Here is a 24,533-nt window from a genome sequence, read left to right on the forward strand (position 1 = left end):
ACAATCATCGGAGAGAGTGGGAGGGGGAAAGAGAGAGAAGTGAAATAATCATTTGCATTTATCAATTAGCTACGGTCACTTGTTACTTTCATGTCCTTTAATGCCATACTCAAAGCACTAGATTACTACTGTTGCTCAGCATGTATAGACTTGTATTCATTTCCTGCCTGCTTCTTGTCATTTTTTTTTCTTACAGTGGTTATATGAACTTTATTATGTTGTCTGGCTCTTTGGCGCTCTTTTGTGTGCCGAATAGTTTGAATGCAAATGACTTTGACTGTTACTAATATCCAAATGGTATTAATCTTCATTCACTTCTAAAGAGAGAAAAACAGCCATACTACAATATACACATAATTAGATATAGTGAAGATGAGGCACAATCACGTGATATCAATGGTTAGTTAGAAGTTGTTCTTCGATTTTGATAAAGACCTGTTGTAGAGGCTGATTATCTTTCATTCTTTGTATAAAAAGCTTCTGTTTGTTGCTACCATTTTCATAGTTTAAGGCTCACAAACTTCTACTCGTTCATCTTCCGTCCTGATTCACATGTACGATTAGATAGCTTAATATTTTTCTAAAGAGTGTAACCTCTCGATAGGTTAAAGGAATTGATGATCATTTTGCTGTAGCTCTTCATAGGTAATTTAATTTACTCGATAATGGTTAAAAGACGTGACAAAGGGAAACAGCCGAGGATTTGACGCAGTTCTCCGCCAAGGTCATAGTCTATTATGATACACAAGGAATAATTGATCCTACAGCAATCGGTTAATAACAGCAACAACAGCCTCAACAACAACAACCCTAACAATAGTAACAATTATTCCTCAGTGATATCACAAAACAGAAAACATGCGTTGTTGCGTCAATTTATATCAGATAGATAATTAAAACGTATGATATGTTTTTCTGACTACCCCGATTGTTGTCCATGTAAGAGTGTGCATGTATTGCCTAACGCAAACACACACACACACACACACACACACACACACACACACACATATATATATCTATATATATATATACTTACATGTATAGAGTCACAGGAACTAGGCTGAAAAGAGAAACTGCTGGGGAAAAAAAGAGTTAAGACATGGTTTGTGAAGAAACGCGTGCACGCACTTCACGTGGCCTCGAGTATTATCGCTGATAACACCTCGTAATCTTGCTGGCATTATTTTTCCATTAGCCATAGGAAAAGGAGTGAACAATAGGGAAAGGAAGGGATAGAAAATGGGAGAGCAAAAGGGAAGAAAGGAGAGAGGGAAGGCGGGAAATTTAATTTAATCTGGCTGGGATATCTCCTAAAGCTCTGGCTAGTCCGCAAGCATTTACCGTATATCACAGCAATGCATAGGCAACTTTTTTACTCTATTATCATTATTATTCTTACAAACACCTACGCAAAGATCAAGCAGAAAACACTGCATTTTCTCCTGCAATATAAATTGAGGTACTGTTTCAGTTTTCCTTTTTTTATATCAGCTGCCGTATTCATGCTGAGAAAATCTGATACCAACAGCAGACAGGAAGATTTTTTTTTTTTTTAACGATCCTATAATTCCTGTTCGCTCTCTTTACGTGTACAATGTGCATTTTTTTTTTTCGTCCTCGCTTTACGTGTATATTCAACACAGCGATTTCAGGAAAAAGAAAATGTATCTGCACATTTTTAACTTGTTTTATTCTTTGATATACTTTCGTCAGCTGCTATAAAGAAATTTATCGACAACTGATATTAAAAACAAAACCCATCTACGCAAAAGAGAAAATGATTTTTTTTTTTTACGTGGAATATACAAACTCAACAACTATTTGAAGTCATCAAAGTTATTGGTCCGTTGTTTACTCTGTGTAATGATGCATGTACAAAGTTACATATCACCCTGGGGGCTCTGGGACACCCTGGGACATAGTGGAGAAATGTCTTGACTTTCAATCGGAAATATTTCAAACATACACACAGACAAACCAATGAACATAATTAAACATACTGGAAACTTAAGTGTTAGTACTACAATGTATATTTGTCAATGTACATAAAATGCAACATGTAAAAACATATTGAAGATTATCCCCTAAACCATTGACCACAAACCTGTCATTCCATTCGTGAGATTGTATATTTATATGCACTGACTGTACATTGTCTTCATAGCATCTAAATTATTTCTTTCTTTCGTTGTCAATGTTGGGTTCTTTTTTTTTTTTTTTTTTTTTTGCTAAATGATAATATTAGGAATGTCCCTTTTATGACATTCATATGTTGCGGCAGCCCAGCTACTGAAAAGAACACAGTGTCCGACAATATGAAACACAATGTGAACACACGCAGTCACAACTTATTGTGAATCATCAATTCACAGTGTGAAACAAAACCTTATTAAAACTAAAAAACCTGTGAAAAGCGACACCACACAGTGTCAGATAATCTTCACACAGTTAAATTCGAGCGTTTTCACATATTCGACTATGTGAACACAGTGTGAACACACAGTGAGACACTGTGTTCTTTCCAGCAGGGAATATACCATTTCTACGTGTTCATTCGGTTTTCTCCTTGGGTGTCTATTTGTCCAACAGGGCTGGTTGACATTCAATGGTCTAGCATAGGTTACATAATTTGCTTTCGTTTATCTATACAAATGATATCTTCCTAATTCTTGCCCTAATTTCACTTATATTTCATAATGCTCATTTTAGTACCACCATTCTTACCTCAGACAGTAATATTGATATTTTATATGAGAATGTATCATAGTAATCAGTTACAGTGCAGTAAATTGTCATAAATGTAAACAAAACTATTTATATATTATTTCAAAAGAAAAAAGTAAAAATGACATGAAAATATATGGAAAGCCAATAACTAAGTGTAAATCAGATCAGTTTTCATGAATCACTTCATATTACAATACTGCTTGGCGTGAGCATTATTATAACTAAAAAAAAAAATGTATGTAGAACAGAACATTTTGTCAGTGTTTTAATAAATCGTTTCAAGTTTGACTCACAACCTTTTGTCCTATATACAATTTTTTTACAACGCTTTATTTTACCTCATTTTTTGCACTGTAATGTTATATGGGGAAGCGCTTTTAATTCCAGACTTGATAAATCACCAGGGTATTCATATGTGTTTTTTTTTTTGTGTGTGTGTGTGTGTGTGTGTTTTTTCGATTTTTTTTTTTCTGGCTTTTGGTTTGTTGAACACTCAACTAGCGATCTCATTTCGCGCATAATCACGAATAAGCAGTTTGTCATCTCGACAAATTTCTAAGTCTAGTTACATTTAGGGTCGCTTTTACATTTAGGGTTAGACGTTTGTCACATTGATGGTCGATATTATTCTCCTAGGGTTAAAAGTTACTGCATTTATTGTCGATATCCCATTTAGGGTGGATAACTTCATACTATGTGAAGCGTTGTTATAACTTTAAAGGGTAATACAACGGTGTCTTCCTATCCACATCCGCTCATTGCTTATCGTATTGTCGGTGATCTGCAGTTGAAAATGCACTTGTCCTGTCAATTGGGGGGGGGGGGGGTGCTTAAGGTAAATGGGAACAGGAACACGTCTTGAGTAACAATTAGTATTAAAAGTACAATCTTCGGTCGATGTTAGATTTAAAGTTAAAAGTTAATACCTTGATGGTTAAAATAACATTGAGGGTTGACTCCATTAGCACATAAAGGTTTATAAGTTATTGCATTTAGGTTTTAAGATACAGTATTACGTTTCGGGTTAAAAGTTATCATATTCGGGGTTGAAATTGCAACTTTAGGTCGTTATGTAGGCCTATTAAATTAAGGGTTATCACATTCTGAGTCAATATTACTTTCTTATCAACTTAGGGTGATAAGTCATTACATTTAATGTGAATAATTATCACCTTAACGGTTAACAGTGAACACTTTTCTCCAGTTATCATTGGTTCTTGCATTGCTTACAGTTAAAAAATTTTTACATTAATGAAATGTATCTGATTATTTCAATTACGGTCAAACATAATTACACTTAGGGTCGATCTTTTAAGGTTGATAATACGTTTAGAGTTGTTTTTACACTTTGTATTAGCAGTAGCAGTAGCATTTACATAATAATAGATAGTCTTGATGTGTATCATGGGGGTGGTAATCTTAATGTATATAATATTTGACGACTGAACCACGTTATGTTATAAGTGGATATTACTTTATGTGGATATTACCAAACAGTTTATGGCACATAAACATTTGGATTGAATTTCTTCTTTCTCGTTTTCGTATCTGTAAATTTCTCTTCTTGTAGGTGTCTTCTTACACTGATGCCAAGACATTGCATTCGAATCAAGTCAAACTGATTTAATTACTCGATACAAAGTGCACTGACAAACGAATCTTTATGATTGCGTATAATGCATTTATTTGTCACAACGGCCACTGCCATTATCTCTTTTTTCCTGATTGCTCTTTTCAATCAAGATCACTCTTCTCTACTAACATAACACGACCACATGATTTTTCACTACACAATTCAGTACACAGTATGGCCATAATTATTTACAATGTGTATTGCACGCCAAAGGATTATAACATGAACTGAATTCACAAGCAAGTGTTAACTTTGTTTATAGAAAATATTTAGGCGTTTTTGTAATCATTTCAAACTCTACAGACATAGGGGATGTATGAATCAGAAGTGTGAAATTAAGTGCGGAAAGCAGATTTGTAAACTGTTCATTAACATTTGCCTCCAGACTTTCATTATGATTGACCATACACGTATAGGTTATTTGTGTCATACGTGATACAGGCACAAGTGAGCCGGAGTCGTTTTAATAATTATACAGAGATAAAAATGTGTAGCCCTGTATCATATCATCACAAACATAATAAGCAGCCACTATCAGTGTCATAAATATATTTGAATACGACAAAAATGCGGCATATTAAGATACATACTGTATTGCAATAAATCTCTGCAGATATAGTGATTTTCGAAAAATATTCCAATCATGAAAGCCCACAAATTTGCTAAAGGCAACACGTGATAAACATGTTAACATAGTCCTGAGTTATTCATAATTAACATATGAAACAACGCCAAAGTGCAGTGTGCTGAATTGGAGCGTTTTGCCAGACTTCAACTTGACACATCCAATTATATCTCTTAAGAAATTTTGAGGTTACACTCTATCAATTTGCATCATTTGATACTTGAAAACAAGAACCAAGCAAACCCTTAGGGATGGTCACTTTTCTGGTGAGATCTTTTTGCGCATGTATAATAGAGTATTGTCACGTAGTTTTACGATGCAGTCTTTGATTTTGTTTTATTCTTTGCATCCTCGCAAAGACTATATCTGAGACAACGCATTGCAAATACTGTTAGACGTCATGAATCACAATCATTGGATACCCTGTAGTGCTCTTTGGCAGAATTTGAAACATTCCCTCCTAATTGATACTCCATAACCAACATCAACCTCCCACTTCTAAGCTTTTCAACTGCACAGTTATACTTCATGACGCTTGATTTCCATCCTTTCATAATATCGTACAGTTATTAAGAAAAAGAAAGACTAGTTCTTAGCGTCTCTTGAAAAATGTTTTATTGCTCCCATGCCACGGTAATCATATCTGTTCGAATTTTCTCAAGGATTATCTTCGCTTAAGAGTGACCTTCCATAGTACATTTCTATGAAATCTGTGATATGTGTTAAAAAGTCCTATGAACCACTCGCACATCAATACCCATTAGCAGTAGAAAACAGTTTCGATTCCCGCTGGTTTCTTTTTTCCGACGTGTTTGATAAACAAATAATGTAGATCAGGAGTTGCAACTTTACAAATCTTATTTGTACAGAGGGCAGACAAAATTGAAGAAAGCTCATACCTCAATAATTTTCTTTTATCTAGATTTTCATCTTTACATTAAAAATGGCTATTGACATCAGAATTTTGAGACATAAATCCATTGAGTTGTATCATGAGTAAATGGATTTGAATGAATTTGTATGTCTATTCATTAATTTACTCGCTTTCTAATTTATAGACACTGTGCAGTGTAGAACTGCATAATGGTGCATAGTCTATCGAGGCGTGTTTGTACATCCCCTTGGTGGAATTTACAAAGAACCATCAAACTAAAAGACTTCGCGTGGCAAGGAGATAGCCTATCCAATCTCAATATCATCTCTACCTCACTTTGTTAATCTGATTCTGGCCTTGAGTGTGGAAATAAGGCAGGAGAAATAGAGGAAGCAAGTAATGATATGTCTCGATCTGCCTCAGATTACTGTCGTGGTATTCTAAATTTCACAATTTCACGTAATTCTTATCCAACATATAAATCTGCATTTGTGCCGTGGGAAATATTAGACATCGTTACACTCGCTTACTGACGCAGAAAATCGTCTCAATTTCATTCAAGCATCGTAGCACATCCCTCTGGTGGAAGTTACAAAGAGCACTTTGGGGGATTTTTCAAAAATCTCAAACTGAAAGAACTCCTATGTGTGTGACAGGGAAATAGCATGCTTTCCTATCTGATTTTTTTTTTTACACCACTTCTTTAAATCTGCTACTGGCCTTGAGTTTAGTAATAACGCAGGAGATGATATATAGAAACCAAGAAATGATCTGTTTCCGGCTCATATTACTGTAGTGATATACTGATTCCACATATAAATCTGCACTGGTACCGCGGGGAATATCCGTCATCATTACACGCTTGCATTGACGCAGCAACTCTTCTCAGTTTCTTCACGGCATCGTATCTCCTCATCACGCATAGTCATCAATGCCTACAGAGGGGAGAGCCGTATATTATTCGACTCATTTCGCTGCAGTCAGCATCAATTGTCTGGAAGACCATGAAAAGAGCGAAAGAAGAAACTAGAAAAACGAAGAGCTCATATCTATAAACCATTCCGTACAATCGACCGAAAAATGGGTGATCGCAATTTGACTTGAGGCAAAATGGTTCTGTTATTCAGTAGACTGTCCTCACTGCCAGGATTGGGTTTCATTTAATTGCGTATATCAAAAGGAGGTAAATGAAGATGACTCTGTCATCAGCCGTCTACAAATTACATGGATATGCCAAACCTTTTGTTGCTTTATCAACAAGTTCACCTCAGTGGTGCAGTTATCGGTGACAGAGAGAGAAAAGACATGACCGCGAAACATCCATCCATCTCTATAAGATCTACTTGAATGATATAGCTCGTACCCAAGTTTTTGTACGCTCATTCGGCACAGACGAACACTTTTATCATCACCATGGTAACAATCTACGAAATGCATGGATCTCATGCACGAGATTAGGGAATTACTCATGGCAAAACTGCCACCAACTGCCCTCAGAAAGACATGCCTTGTAAAAGCGCCGGTCGTGTCATCCACGACTCCGTAGCACCAATCGCTACCTCTCTTGAGTTGGAGAGGGATTTCAAGCACAAACCTCGACCATCGCCACAAACAAGCCACGTATTACAATGTGACATGATACACGTACGGTGAGAACGCCCTACATGTGGCTGCATGGCCTTAGATATGCGATCCCCTCACAAAATGTCGTCCAGAGCTTGCTTGAAGCGGATAATCTCCCTCAGAGACTTCAAGCCCAGCTCGTTTTTCACCTCCTTGTAAAAGAACTCCGGCGCGTCGGATGCGATGGTCTTCAGTCCAAGAATCCCCTCGCCGTCATAACCCTCTAGGCGATTTTTCAACTCCGTTAGACTGTTCCTCGTCAACCATGCATTTACGTCATCGTTTGTCCAGTTTGCCGCATTCTTCGCACTGACTGCTTCCCGCTTGGACAACCGCTTCGAATCGTTGCGCCTGATTTTCACCGCGAGGTTACTTTCTGAAAGAGAATGAAGACGAAAACTCATGGAGGTTGGGATGCTTGATATCACAACTCTCTACAGTGTAGGCCTATTTGATCCATTCATATATTATTTGCATTGTAACTCTGACTTCATTATCTAAATATGTCTATATTGGTTTGCGAAATGCACCTGCCGTTATTAGAAGAGGGTGTTGACAAATTCAACATTGAGGGTTGCTACGTCACTTAATAAGAATGTTGCATTCGAGTCAAAGCAGGACCTCTCCATATCTCTGGAATTACTGATCTATCAATTAAAAGACTTGGCGCTGATCAAAACTGATGCTTTCCCCAACTTAAGATAAGGATGAAAATGAAATCCATACTAAAAAGACTGAAACTTTGTAAATTTTAGTAGACATTACTCAATGAAGAGATCAGGTTTGTTCACATGCCCACAGAATTCATAAGCAATCAACGAAAATACAGAATAAAGATCATAAACAGAATTTGTTCAAAGTGATTTACGATTTTGAATGCTGAATGTGCGCAAACTGAATGCCCCCCCCAAAAAAAAAAAAAAAGATAATAATAATAATAACAATGAATAAATGAAATAAAATATAAAAATAAGTATTTGAACTCTGGAATAGCGGTATTGCGCAAATCGAGTGACCAGGGCAAATTCGAATGACACAAATTCAGATTTGATTAGTATATATAGGAATATGAATGCGCAAAAATGTTGATTTGAACGATAAATCCATTGTAAACGACAAAGAGGGTGGGGAATACTGAAATCTTTTTAAGTGATATGGAGACACATCATAGCATGAACTTAAAGCTTATTAACAGGTGAAGCTAACCATTAAGGGTCTTTAAATTCTCACCTCCAGTGACGGATAGATGACGAGGGATGGAGGTGGAAGGAAGACGACCTCGATTAGCCAGTTCTCGCTTGAGCCTGTCGACGTTGTCGACAACCTCGTCCATGGTTGCCATGGCAATGTAGTATTTGGTACCTAGCATGATGCCCAGCCAGCCGTCTGCCTCGTAGTCCGTCTGCATTTTGAGCGGGACGATGGGTTTGTTCAGTTTGAACGTGTACTCGGCCTCTGCGTTTTGGGGAAGAAAAGTTCGCATGGCATTAAAGAGGAAAGACAATAAATTTTCATTTCACTCGGTTTTGAGACTTTTACGTCGTGGACAAAAACTGGAAAATAACATGATATTGCTTAAAAAAAGAAGAAGATTAAAGTTCATTCATATCATAGCCAGCTGCAATACATTATCAGAAATGAATCAATGTTCATGATGCATGAATGTAAGAATGGGTGTGTGTAGTTTTCTGCTAACACATTTAATGTTTGTTTTGTAGATCATAATTCTATTCATTGGACTGCTACAATTTAAAAGAGGTAAATTGCGTCTGTTTGAAGGGTATTTCAACCGGGAACTACTCGCGCGGTCTTTCAAATGCGCGTTTCTCACGAATAAAAAGAGATTCAAATATATTAAATTAGTTCCGCATCCACGTTTTTTGTCGCAACATCGAGCAACTAGGTCTCATTTGATCTATTAACCTGCCGAGATTCATTTTGTGTAACCAAGACGGGCATGCAGTTTGTTTTTTTTTTCAGTCGTTTTAATTGCCTTGACTTTTTTTCATTAAGGACTAGTAGCCTGCTGAGAAACATGCACACTGAGAAACGTTGTGTTGGCTGTGTGCGTGTGTGTGTGTATATATGTGTGTATGTGTCTGTGAGCTTTAAAAAGTTATTGTTGACACTGCCGCCGCTGACATCGACGCTGACGACGACGGAAAAAAGGTCACCTATGTCTCGCTTCCGCTGCACAGGCGAGACAAAAAAAGAAGAAGAAGAAAGTACGGCAACTCCCAGGAAAACAGCTCCCGGACAAATTAGCACAAGCACCCAGAGATTTTTATGCTTGAAAATAACTACCCCCAAACAACTACCCCTTTAGGACAGTTACCTTGGGGTGATTATCCTGGGGGAAATTTTCCTTCAAAGAGTAGTTGCTTTAGAGTAATTGTCCTGGGAGTAATTGATCTGGGAGCGGGCATAGGTGTTCTAGGACTTAGTTGTCTTGGTGGAAATTGTCTTAGTATTTATCCCAGGGTAGTTGTCTTGGAGATACTCGTCCTGCAGGTCATTGTCCTGCAACTTGCCCTAGGAAATAATCCAGGGGTTGTTATCCTAGAGGTTACTACCCTCGAGGTAGTTATCCAGAGGGTAGCTTCAAGTTTTTTTTCTTTTTTTTTAATAAGTTTCCTTAAAATCATAAAATTTACAGAGTGCAGATATTGCAATTTATATACTAATCGTAATAACCTATTGTATTTGAAAGTCAGTAAAGGAGCCTATTGCTTTGTGTAGAAATTAGATCCTATGTAAGTTACACAGATTATGAAAAAACATGTATTTTTGCTGTATTTGATGATTTGAATGAAATCAAACATGAATAAAAAAAAAGTTACATGTCAGGAATCTATGAGAATATAAGAATTAATTAATTATGTCATATTTATCATCCTATATTCCTGGTAATGTGTAGCACAAAGAGAATTAAGTGTTTGTGTATTGCGTATTGTCAATGATATAAATATCTATAACATTCACATTAACATAGGCAATTATACGATATAAGTGATAAATTCTTTGAAGCTCTTCTTAAGTGACGCATATCAATAACACATCTTCTGAACACTATGCTATACAAATCAAGAAAACACCATGGTCATCACTTCAACCTACCTGTTCTGCAGGCCGGGCTATTCTTGTACTTCTCTGAGAAACAGATGAGGACCACCGCAGCATTCTCCACGGCAGACGCCATCGCCTCCAGGGTAGAGCCGCCTGCGGGAAGGCAAGGCAGAGCACGTTGAGAACACATGGAAGCTATAAACTTGTAAAGTGGTGTGTCATGAGGCTGTTGGTGCAAGCTTGAAATGAGGTTAGCTCTCTCATGGTTTATTGCGTGAATCTAATTGTTTCCGAAGGACAGATTAGAGATACCAGTGCTATCTGAGAAATGAAGACTGAGAGATGATGGAAGACTGAGGGACGAACAGACGTGACAGCAACATTTCTGTTGACATGAAAAGAAGATGCATAGCACTCGTCTACCTAAAATACATGAACAGTGGCCATCATTCCACTGGTTCCCAAACTAGGGAAACTCCAAATACCACTATGACAGGTCTAGGGCAATTACCCCCTGGGCAATTACCCCGGACCCTTCCCCTGGCCCTTATCCTAGTCCTAATCCTCATCCTGAACCTAATCCTAACCCTAACCCAAACTCCTGCTAACCCTAAACCTAACCTTTACTCTAACCTTACCACTAACCAGTATTTAGCCGGGGAAGGGGGGGGGGGGGGGTAATTGCCCTCGGGGGGTAATTGCCCGGATGACATGTACGAGCAACATTGCAAAACTTTGCTGTTTGTTGTTGTTGTCATATCTTGTGTCATTCTAACATAAAACAAACTTGTTAAAGCAAATACGCTGATATTGACAAAATTCCACTAATGGCATATGGAACAACGCTGAAGAGAAAGGCTAATATTAGGGAGCTTTAGATTTTAGACGCGCGGACGTTCAAAGGAAAAAAAAAAACAAAAAAAAAACAAACATGTTCTGAGCGTGCGCAGAAGCGCGGGTCAAGTTGACGCACGCTTCTGCGCACGCTCAGAACATTTTTTTTTCCCTCTGAACGTCCGCGCGTCTAAAATCTAAAGCTCCCTATTGTTGACTCCGTGAGTATGTAGTAAAATTTCAAAGCTAATAGCGCCCTCTTGAGGGGAACGTACTCACCCATTTGATCGACATCCATCCAGACTTTGTATCCATCTGCTTGAAGCAGCTCTTTCACTTTCAGTATCTGTTTTTGAACGTCCCACTGGTAGCTAAGCATCACATGATTAGTACTGACTTCCTCTTCATCGTCGTCGTCATTGTAGAAGACGTCCCCGACCTCGTTATCGTGTTCGACAGAGTGTTCGGGAGACTGCTTGCTGCTAGAATTACCCTCATCGCCCGCTGCCGAGTTACCCTCCTTTGCGTCCAGCTTAAACTTCCGAGAGGGGTCTTTTGACTGTAGCGGTAGAAAATCATGTAAAAATGAGAGAACTAGGGTTAGAGTCAATAACTGCTTGTTTCCTGTTTTGTTTGACCTGTTGTGTTACCATTTCTTATTCTTCTAAAGCATCGGCGGTCCTAACAATCAGAATGAGCAACTATATTTTGCTCAGGATAAGTTCGCAAACAGTGTTTTCTGCATTGCAGCATCATGTTCCGTTTTCACGTAATAATTCTGCTTTAGAATTTGATGTGGCATGTCCATGGCCTCTGAGTGATGTATTTGTGCTCATCATTTTTGTGTTAATGTGGTGAGTGTAATCATTCGTTTTCCGACTAAATTATGTTCAAAAATTCAAAGTCGACCTACATAAAGATAATGATCCGCTCCTTTGTGTACTAGTTTGTATGTAACTCGGCCTACCTTTTTCGTAAGCGTTGCGTGCGTCTCTTCCCCAACGTTCCAGAGAATGGCTTCGCACGGACGTGACAGTGCCGCATGAGTCTTGCACTTCCTCACCACTGAAAATAATTCATAGTGAACATTCTTGCTATGATTTGTAAGACACGTGTATACATTCGTCTATTTCTTTTTTCAGTTCATTCCAACAACGTTACAGTCAAATCATTCACTGAGGTATTCGAAGTTAAAATGTATACGTTCCATGTGATTATCTTTTTTTTTCTTCCTCACATCATTAATTTTCTTGAACATATATAATATATGTATATATATATATATATATATATATATATATATATATATTCTCATTCAAAACATTCCTAGACTTTGAAATTTTGACGGGGGATAACTGAAATGCAAACATTACGTTATCAAAATTTCTTCTTTTTTTTCCTGTACTCTTGTTTTCTAAGTTTTACTGTCTGGCCTTACCAGGTTATGGCGAAGATTATTATACCGTGCTTCTCCTACACGATTGCAACAATAGGGAATAAATGGAAAGGGTCTCACTTTGAAGGCAACCTTCCTCCTTCAGAATTGCACTTTGGTTAGACGGGTGGAATGAAAGTATCCATAGCACCTCTATCGCGCTTCGCTGTTCCTCGAGGGGGTTTTCGTCGGACATCATTGAAACGATGCGTGAAAGAGCGCCGGCAGTAATGAATTTTACCTGGATGGAAAAAGGATTGAGGAGCGAGCCTGGTTTGGTATGTAATGAGACACATTAACATTATGTAGTTGGTAGCATCTTCAGTGACCTTTCATCGCGTTAACGGGATATCATACATTACAAAGTGCTTAGTTCTACCCCTCTCTACATTTACCCGTATTTCCCTTCCATTTCGTAAAACATTCACTTCTCCTCTTTCGAAATCCACCTCCGAATACTAAACTACTCTCTGCCCCTTTGTGTTTATCTGAAGTTATTTGTTTGCATTCTTTATCTACGTTACTCTCATTGTTGTTCCTTTCATTCAATTATTAACTTCACCTTCGGTCTCCATCTCAAACCTATCATGAACTTTGACACCAGAATAATTATGTTCGGGGAAAAAAGAGACCACTCACCTGTTTCTATACCACAATCTTATCTAATGATATTTCATTTCGACTGAACGTCTTGAAATAGTAGTAGCAACAGTACTAGTAGTGGTTGTGATGGTAGTAGTAGTAGTAGTAGTAGTAGTAGTAGTAGTAGTAGTAGCAGTAGTAGTCGTCGTCGTAGTAGTAGTAGTTGTGATAGTAACAGCAGTAGTAGTAGCAGCAGCAGCAGCAGCAGCAGTCTCACCATCGATGATTATAGAATCCACTGATCATATTGCAAGTATCATTTTTATTATAACCATCAGTGTTGTTGGTAATTAAATGATGATGATTACGATGATAAGTGTCATCATCATTATCTTCATTATTGTTATTATTGTAATTATCATTATATCATTATAACTGTCATCGTCATCATCATCATTATCACCATCACTGGGAGTGATAGTATCATCTGTATTGGTACGAGCATCATTGCTTTTGATTTACTATAGTAATTTACCTTGTTGTCGTCGTTGGCGGCAAGATACTTCATAGCATCGGCAACCTGGATGGAGGAGAAATTGTAGTGTGCCGAGTAGTGATTTGGTTCGTTCAGGGCCTTGCTCAGGATCTTCACGATGAAGTCGATGTTAGTGTTGGTTGTGTTGAGGTGCGCGTTCTCATCCTCTGTCACAATGAAGGCTAAAATGAAAATAGCCTTGGAAAATGAAAATAGACAGAAAACAAATACGTTAACACCCCTCCTCATCTCCTCACTACTTAAAAGAGAGAAAAAGTAAACATTATGCTCCTTAGATGTAATGAACTAGTCGTAAATGAAAGCGTAATAAATCGTTTAACTGGCTGAAATTGAATTAAAAAATGCAACTACACAAGCACTCGGAGAGCGCAGACCTCCTCCAAGACAGCGACTCATTTCCACCCTACACGCATGCAATTCCCCCATTACAGACAATGATAGAAACCTTTGTTTACGTCGTCAGCTTCCAACTGCGCGGCGCCTCGCTCGCTCAAGCAGAGTACACGTTTTATGGTACGAATGCAAACCTAAAGTACGCCCAGCTTGAATCCCCAAGTTCATTGAACCTATATGCCAAAAGGTTAAAAAAAAAATCCTTCAAAAATGCATGCAAATTTCCTGGATCACTACCGCAATTTAATCATCTGTTCATTGTGTCGTTATCGACTTTTCCTGCAAGTTTCATTCAAGTCCGATCACAATTTTTTGAGTTATTTTTGCAAACATACAAACAAACCAACGCCGATGAAGACATAACTTCCTTCCTTTGGGGAGGTAATAATCATACTAAAAAATGGCGTAGACTGACATCACTCTAAAGTTGATTTATATCTATAAAAATGGCCACAATTTCATTATTGGCCTCACCTCTTGCGTTTAGACGAGAATTGTCAAACTACAGATGTAAAATGTCATTTATGGATTTTGAAGTTGACAATAGTAAAATTGATATAGTGGAACACCTTCCTAGAATTATGACACACACACACACACACACATACACAGTAACAAGTGATCAAACAAATACGTGTGTTGACGAGAGTTCGCAAGCTTACCTTGACCCGCAGGATAAGAAAGCGGCACTTAAGGTATGGCTTGAGGACCATGGTGGCGTGGTTCTCTCGGAAAATCGACTTGTTGTCCATGTGATGCCTAACAGTGGTAGAAACAATAATTTCGTTCATATTTCTTTCCGCTGATATCAAAACAGAATATTGCATGAACTAATGATCACCTCTTGTGCATGAGATCATCATTACTGATGAGATCAATACTGTGTATGAGTGTCTGCGTGCATCAATTAGAGAACTGATTAATGATTACTCAAACATACACATTTACACAGATACGTTTGCAATATATATTATCGATACAAACGGACACACAGACTGAATAGGAAATTGATGGATGATAAACGAAACTAACAGATGTGATACTCAACAGAAGAACAATTGCAACTGATTGACAAATTGTCCGACATCGACGTACATTTACGTGGATGTAGGGCAATTTGTCAATCAGTTGCAATGAAAACATTTCGATCGAAGAATTTCATGAATTTGAAGAAGAATAATTACTTGCAATGATAAACGGAAAAGAAATGAAAGAAAGAGTGACGAGTAAGGAATGAGAGATGAAGGGTGAGGGGAGAGGGGTGAAGAGTGAAGAGGTATGAGAGAGAGGGGTGAAGAGTGAGAGATGAGGGGTGAGGGGAGAGGGGTGAAGAGTGAAGAGGTATGAGAGAGAGGGGTGAAGAGTGAGAGATGAGGGGAGAGGGGTGAAGAGTGAGAGATGACGGGTGAGGGGAGAGGGGTGAAGAGTGAAGAGGTATGAGAGAGAGGGGTGAAGAGTGAGAGATGAGGGGAGAGGGGTGAAGAGTGAAGAGGTATGAGAGAGAGGGGTGAAGAGTGAGAGATGAGGGGTGACGAGAAAGGGGTGAAAAGTATGAAAGGATGGGTAAGGGTAAAGGACGCTGTCCGTAACGTACCTGATGCAGTGGTAGAGCACTGTGAGAACACGCTTGAGGAACTCTCTCCTCGACATCCATCGCAGCTTCTTGCTATCCATATTGAGAGCGTCCACGGAGTAGAAACGGTCGTGGAGAACGGCAAGGAGAGCAGGCACACACAGCTCGCCGATCTGCTGGCAGAGCTGGTCATCGGCTACTGTAAAGCCCTGTGTGGCATCCAGCAGCAGGTTGATGGCGAGGTACGAAGCTGGGTTCTCGATCTGACAATTTGAGGAGAGACAGAGAGAGAAATTACTTTAAAAACATAGTGATTACTGGCCTACCCGATAATGCTGGCTATGGCGAACAATGACAAGAACTAACCTTTAACGCTGAAAACATTGCACCAGCGTCAATTACGAGATACAAAGAGAGAGAGAGAGAGAGGGCTTGAGAGAAAGAGAGGGAGTTGGGGCAGTGAAAAATATGCAGCCACAGACAGACAGAGGAAGACAATTTTTACTTTTAACTATTGTATGTCAGAAACGGCATCTGACAGGACGTTATCGTTGTAATGTCACATGTCATCTTGATCCCCCAACTTTGAGCGTTAAAAAGAGCTATTCTGTTTTTAATCATGAAAAGGAAACACTTGCTATGCTTTAAAATTTTGATGTCGATCATATATTATAGAGATTATAGAAGGATACGATTCTTTCTTTAAACTTGATTTCGACATTCTGCAGACATTATCATTCTTTTCATCGTAATTAGATCCAGTACGTTAAGGATATGAGAAGCTTTTGTAAAAAAAAAATAAATAGATAAAAAAAAAATAATAATAATAATATTGATAATAACAATAATTAATAATAATGAATAAGTAACAACAACATCATCCAAAAATTCTTTGTACAAGAGATCCCCAACTACACATTTGTGAAACAATGTCTCCGATTTCTAGGGTGTGAAGAAACGCAGCACACGCACATACACGCAAGAAATAATGTGTTGTTTTTTGTTTTCTTTTACACAGTCGGGCTTAAGGCGGAGAAAGGAAGAGTGTGCCTTCAACGAGTCACTCACCAGATCATTTACGTCATCTTCGTGCAGCTTCTCCCAGATCTGCAGGAAGAGCCTGGCGAAGCCGAGCTCAGTGACCAGCTCGACGTAGTCGGCTTGTCTAACGTCACTCAATTTGCAGAGGACGAGAAGACAGTGGAGTTCCTCGTTGCCTGTGTACGAGTCGGCCTCGTGGAGTTTCTTCATTGTCTCACGGAGTTCTCGCTTTTGCTGGTTCATGAATAGACATAAAAAGTGTACTTCCAACAACTGATCCTCTAAACTACAGCGATAGTTTTACTTATCTAATTATATCTTTTAAAAAGAATTCTGACTTTTCTTCCGCTGTAGCAATAAAAGTCCAAACCGTTAAACTGATAATCTTAACAGGCAGGATTTAGTGATACATTTGCAGTCATTGTGAATTTTCTCCCATGTTCCTCCAGTAATTGTTAAAGTAAGGGAGTATCTATTATGGTAGTACTATCTGGAGTGTAGTTCCTGCCACAACAAAAGTATAGACAACACACACTCTTCCGATAATTCTGTTTCACTTCTAATTATCCGTTAGGTTATTACATATTCCGGTGCGTCAGCATTTCATTTCAGAGAAGACGATAATTTAACCCAAGAGCCTTGCAATTTAAACCTCACAACTAACAATTATTCGTGATACTATTATTGTTATTATCATCAGTATTGCTATCATAGTTATGCCCATTACAATTATCATAATGATAAATATCAATATTATCATTTATTTATCTATTTATTTATTCCGTTTTATTTTCACAGGGTAGCCCTTTCAGTTACAAAACTGATTTACAAAGGGGCCCTGCATAAAAACAATACAAAATACAGTACATACAAAGTTGAATACAGAAGTATACAGTAAGTCCCCCAAAAAGGAGAAAAACACCACACATAGCTTACAAACTCAATACAAAATTTTGGAAAAAAAAAATGTCTGCACATGTATAAAATGCTAAATTACAAGTAAATATCAATAAATCATTAATACAATCATTATCAATTTTGTCATTACATTATGGACACATTTGACTGAAAACAACGAGAATAATAAGGTGGACGATATCAATTAATACGCGTGCCCATAAAATACACGCACGCGTAAATACCGCATATTTAAAGGTGATATAACAGATGTTCGCGTAGAAATAAACATTGTATTTGATGGCAATAAAGAACTGTATTACGTGTGTACCATGGTGAAATGATGACGTCATACCTCAATCTTCATGGTTTCGTCAGGCATTACGACTCGCTCCCCACGGCTACCCGTCTCTGTGGCCCACGTGAGGTAGTCGTTGAAGACCTTAAACTTGGCCTCGCTGAACTTGGTCTCCGAGTAGGTCCCTTGTCGATGAATCTCCTCGAGTCTGGCAAATCGCTCCTCATCCGTCATTGTTGACGACGGCTCAACACACTGTAGGTACAGATTGAGACAAGGGAAGATTAATGGAAAGGGCTTTACAAAATATGTGATGACTTTCCCATGAAATACAATGTTATATCAACTTCGCACGTATATAAAACACATACCAAATTACATAATTATACTATTGATATTGCAACCACCGTGCTGCAAATTATTGCCTTTAAATAATGAAGAACTCACTTGGTTCATAGTCACTTTCCCCTTACGGCAATTTCTCAAACACCTAGGTAGCGGGTTTACAATCTTCCACGGCGTACAATTCATGTCCATGATGTGTCTCCTTTTCCATAAGCAAGTGCGCTTATTTACATCGGCACGACTTTTATATAATGAGGAATGACTAACTATCAGAGGGGATCTCACACGATCACGTTTTCTTGTGGTCATCCTCGTAACAGGCCACGGGGCTTCGACTGCGTATTCGACGTAGTGTAACTATGGACAAAGGAAGTCAATGAACTAAGGCGGAAGTAAGACCTCGCGTTAATTGACAGACCTCAACCTAATTTTGCGTTCAACTGCAGGCTCTCACATCTGGTGCCTGGTTTGTTTTGATGACTTTTCTCGGAATGAATATTGCATGGAGTGAAAGACCCGCTCTATCTGCGTGCGTTTGGCTCGGGTGTCGCTCCTTTTCTTATTTTGTTTTGTTGTTAACATTGGCAAGCTAACATGCAATGCGGACAACTAGAATTTTTTTTTTCTACCTTGACAAAGACTACATATGTTGTACTATACGTGCCTACCTGGTATAGGCAGAAAAACACGTCGAAACCAACTTGCTTCATGCTACCACATAATTTATAAACAATCCACACGGCAAACATTAACAAGTGTTTTTGTCGTGGGAGCAAAATAAAATTTACTTCCAGTGTGTTGTCTGTCAATATTACAATTATATGGTTTACAAACTCTTTCCTTTCAAACCTAATTACACCGGAGAGGATGACACTAATACTTTGCAAGTTGGTGTTAGCCATAAATAGAATGAATCTATTGAACATACATTTTTTTTTTAGCTTGATAGTAATAATCGCTTCATAGAGGTTAATTGTTACACAGTTTAATCATTTTTGTCCCATTCATTGCATAGGGCATAGCCTGAAGTACTCGAACGGATCCTGCACTTCAAAGTCTCTTTTTCTTAATGAACATATTTCTTAAGGCTGTACTTTCTTTCCTTTATTTTGATGTGTTATAGGGAAGTCAATTTGTATATGTGATTTTAGAGTCTGCTCTTACAGAGTTCGACCTTGTAGCTAAGAATTCACAAAATGGTGACCTTTCTAGTGGTTTTGTGATGCAGTCTCACATATTATTTGGTTACATGCATGAAAGGCTAGCAGAAGAAATGGAGGACTGGAAAAGAAGAGGAAAAAAGTTATTATACAGCTGACATTGCTAAGCAGGAAGAGCCTGCTGAACTTTCTGAGGCGGAGCTTGTTTTATGTCAAAATCTGATTCGTTTTGTTTATGATATGTCTGCCATATAGTCCATCCCAAGAACATTCCATATTTCCACCTTCAAACAATATCTATCACTTGCAAATATAAAGCACAGTACATTTGACGCTGACTGACCCACCAAAAAAAATACATACCTGCTCAGCGTTTTCCAGGCTCAGTTCAGCGTTCGATGCCAGCGAGTTCCTGTCCTTGTCTTCTCCGTCGTCATCCAGTTCAGCGTCCTCGGCGACCGTATCAAGTTTAGCCACAGGATGACGAGGTTCATCATACTCATTCTCGTCCACACTTTCGAAGTGTAGTGTATTGGGGACGTTAATTGTTTCTTGTGGGGGACCCTTGGCTACAATATCCTTCCTGCTAAAGGCCACTGTCTCGCGGATGGCGGTGCCTTCGGTGGATTTCTCCGGAGGTTCCTCCTCCTTCACTTTCGCTGTCACTACCTGTGAGGACTTACTCGAGCCACTACCCATGTTTGTTTCTATACAGTAACCTTTTATGACGTGCTTCTCGACGTTACGTCCCTATCACCCAGGACGACGCTCTGGTCCCGATAGATTCTCTAGCATTCCCGGTTAATCAGTGACTGGTTCGGATTGCGATTCTCCCCAGCTGACTAGGTATTTCTCCAGTTCGTAATAAAGTTCGTAAAGTAAGCGAAAGAAGTTGATTCCTCAAGATGGTTTGTCATCTGCTCGATCAGTGGGAACACTCAAACCTAAATGCAAAGAAATACAAGCACAAGAAAGAGTAATTCAGAGTTGTCCCTAATCATGGGAATTCATCGGTACTGTGTGTCAGTAAATTATTATTACCATGGTAGCTGAATTATTACAGTGTGTAAACCGCCACTTGTCATAATTGCTCTGCATGTGCCAGCACATCGTTTCGTCGCGTCAAATTATTGAAGCATTGTAATAACTATACGACGACATTAAGGCAGAGGTTGTAGTTGTCATTATCTCAATCATATTTGTATATGCAAACGAATGGACTAGCGGTGAGGTGACGACATCAATACCTCTTCCATTTGCCGAGGAAACGCATGGAAATTGCATATGCATCTTATAAGGATGGTACAGTCTCAGTTGCGAATGGGCTTCAGGTTTCCAACTTTTTTATGATGATTTCTTGAGATAATAAGAAACCTCTTATGAAATATGAAAGAGTGTATAATTCTAAGAGGAATAATTCTAAGAGGAATTTACGGTTTATTTCATGAAAAGGAAAAAAGGAAAATAAATGGTTGAGACATCCAAAACAAAGCAATGCTGGTAAAAGGTTGGACCCACCTTTTATTTCACGAAAATTGGTTATGAAATGAAATGGCTGAGATATCCAAGACAAAGCAATCCTGATAAAAGGTGGGATCTACCTTTTATTAGGATCATTTTGTTTTACTTTGTTTTTGAATATCTCAGCCATTTCAAAATCAATTTTCATCAAATAAACCATGAATTCCTCTTAGAATTGTATGCTCTTTCACGGAGTGGTTTGAGAGGTATCTAGCAAAAAGTTACAAGCTGAATCCTCACTTCAACCAATACTATACCATCCCTTTAATGCTCACTGGGCCATTTTCATACGAATATGATTACAATGTTAAAAAAAAAAATACTCGATCGGTTGCGAGGCTGTATTGTGTTGTCGTTGCTACCAAAATAAAAAAAAAAAACACCGTCACCGTCTGATTTTCCCTGATTTTCCTCTGATTTTTCCTCTAGTCATTATTAGTCATTATATTACAACCAATTCCTTGAAGGTATAGCCTGCCGCACACTATACGATTCAACACTATACGACTGACAGACTTTGGATCCGAAATAAATCACAATTCCCTTAGAACAAACACGCTTATTCATTTCATATACAAAGTCTGTCATTCGTATAGTCGTGAGTCGTATAATACAGCGGGCTTAACTTAGACTTGAACTTTGACAGATATGTGTTTGTTGACACAGAACGATCAGAAATAACCAAGGCTAGTATCATCCCAAAAGTCCAAATACACAACACGGAGTTGCGAGTCTTCTCTCACTTCTCATTAGTCTCCTCATATGAACGTCTTTTTCTTTGTCTACTGTCTGTAGACTTGAGGAGGGCTGAGAAAGAGAGAAAGAGAGGGGGCTTGGTTGGGAAGCAGAGCTGGATAACTTTAAAGACAAAGACCAGTATAACTTCCTCCCGACATGCTCAGCAAACGTCGTTTCCCATGTAACCACTTTTTCCGCCATCTGTAATTGGAAGGATTTGCCAGCGGGAAGCTTGAGCGTCAGTTTGCATGTGCTATGGTGCGTCCGAAGACGGACAAGACTTAGTTCGGTGGCATCCGGCTGGCTGAAAATGTACGCTCTCAGTTAGGAGTGAGTTCACGAGAAGTTCAGACCAAGGCAAGACTAAGGCGACATTTGACAACATTGAGGTGAGTAAATGATGATGAAAAGTACCCTTGATGACGGTGATAATAATGATGATAATGGTGATGGTGATGGTGATGATGATGATGATGACGATGATGATGATAATGATGATGATAAAAATAATAATAATGGCAAGGATAACGAAAATAACAAAACAATAAGAGTAACAACAATGATAACAACAGGAGAGATGACCATTATCTTTACCATGCTAATTATCATCATCATCAACAACATGTTATTGTACTACTTATATAAATCAAACATACATAGGCTACATGCTACAATTTCATTTGGACTCGGACAAGAGCCTTGTACATGGCGTAATGATATTGGAAATAGAACAATGACAAAGCTTCTATTATGTTGATGTCAATATAATGGATAATCGGGATAGTCAGGACGATAGCGGTAATGACAGTATGAGACATCTGCTGGAAGACCTTCCTAATTTTAAAGAAATGAAAGAAATAAAGACAGACAGACCAGGGCACAACAACTCGAACTTAGTGATAAGATATTCATCTACCACCTGTCTAAAAGTACACGAATAACAGTAGTTGTTTGCTTGTTTGCCTTGCAGACAGGCGAAACGAATGTTTTACGAGTTACAATTGCAAGTGAAATAAGGAACATAACGCTATGTTTTAAAGGGACTGTATAGTACTGGTTGAGGTGGGGATTCATGTTTTGAACATTCTTAAAGTGAGACAATGAAAAGCCTCTTATGAAATATGAAAGAGCATGTAATTCGAAGAAGGATTCAACATTAGTTTGATGAAAATTGGTTTTCAAATGGCTGAGATATCCAAAAAAGTGCTAATAATAAAAGGCGACATGCCACAACTTTATTAGGATCTCTTTGTTTCACCTTGTTTTTGGATATCTCAGCCATTTCAAAACCGATTTTCATCGAATAAACTTTTGATACCCCTTAGAACTGCATGCTCTTTGACATCTCATAGAGTGGTTTCTGAATATCTCGCAAAACATTAAAAGCTAAATCCTCACCTCAACCAGAACTGTACACACCCTTTAAGGGAACTCTACGTATCAAACACTGACTAACTGGCTCAGAATGTCATTTCATGACGCGTCAAAATTCAGCTGGACATTTTCTCATATGAATTATATATAGCGTTACGATTCCATCTTTTGTGTCACACGCAACCATGACAACGCGGAACGGATCGTTGTCGCTGGCCGAGAGCTTCAGTTGATGGCCAATGAACACATACGCACAAAAAAAAAAATAAATAAACGATTTTTTATTGCTTTTTCATATCAAGAGATTCAGTGGGAGTGGTTCTGAAACCTTTTCGGTGTTTTGTCTAGTTCACGCCAGAAAATGTTCAAAACATTTTCAAGTGAATAGTTTACACTGTTTAGCCCATGAAAGAAATGTTCCATTTACAAATTTACTGAGATATTCTATTAGCCTTTGTTTCGGGTTAATGAAACACAAGTGTGCATCTCTCAAGACGGCATTTCCAATACCAATGACATAATTATCATACATAATCATACACAACATGTGAATACCAAAGGATGCCTACATCACAAGTATGCACACACACACACACACACACACACACACACACACACACACACACACATACAACCTCTCACACACGTATATACACATGCACACACGAAGATATTATTATAATGTGCATCTTCATAACCATAACACTTCATATCGCATCAAACAAAACGAAAAGTGTAATACCATCTTCGCCGCATATGATTATTTTATAGTGTAAATTACAATAAGAGAGAAATCACATAAATCGAAAGCTTACTGACAAAGTAGTTCATCTTAGCAAGACATCGATTGGCAAAGGGCCATAGAGTATAGTGACACAAAATGATAGCTGCTATATTGCTGTGCCCAGTACATTGTGTACATGCCATTCCTCCATTTAGCGTGAATTGTGTTGTAGCTCTATGGTGTTACTTTTGGCGTACGACGTTGCCATGACGACACGGCAACACGGTGTGCATCAAATTAATACAAAAAGCCCACTTAATAACGAACCTCTGCTGTGTTCAAGCAATATCATGAGTACGACATCAATTGGTAGCCAGCGTACGAGAAACGGAACTATAGAGTCGTGGCTGTGTTCTTTTCATGAATAGGCCTGCATTAGCCGCTTGGATAAGCAGAATAATACAATAATCAAAATGATTTTCGTCGCTTCTCTATGTTTTTCTCTCCTCTC

General features: G+C 38.4%; 1 protein-coding gene across 1 annotated transcript; it reads right to left on the reverse strand.

Annotated features, from left to right (window-relative positions):
* Positions 1-7,559: 7,559 nt before the first annotated feature.
* On the reverse strand, positions 7,560-20,364 carry LOC140244366 (uncharacterized). The gene is made up of 12 exons (XM_072324006.1): positions 20,029-20,364; positions 18,218-18,415; positions 16,993-17,199; positions 15,946-16,187; positions 15,014-15,110; positions 13,938-14,135; positions 12,902-13,061; positions 12,353-12,450; positions 11,665-11,944; positions 10,603-10,704; positions 8,752-8,940; positions 7,560-7,897 (listed from the first exon to the last, which is right to left on the reverse strand). Exons 1-12 carry the CDS (start codon positions 20,362-20,364, stop codon positions 7,560-7,562), a joined length of 2,445 nt encoding a protein of 814 aa, XP_072180107.1.
* Between the last annotated feature and the right edge of the window lie 4,169 nt (positions 20,365-24,533).

This window comes from Diadema setosum, chromosome 21 (assembly GCF_964275005.1).
Source record: "Diadema setosum chromosome 21, eeDiaSeto1, whole genome shotgun sequence".
Classification (NCBI taxonomy): Eukaryota; Metazoa; Echinodermata; class Echinoidea; order Diadematoida; family Diadematidae; genus Diadema; species Diadema setosum.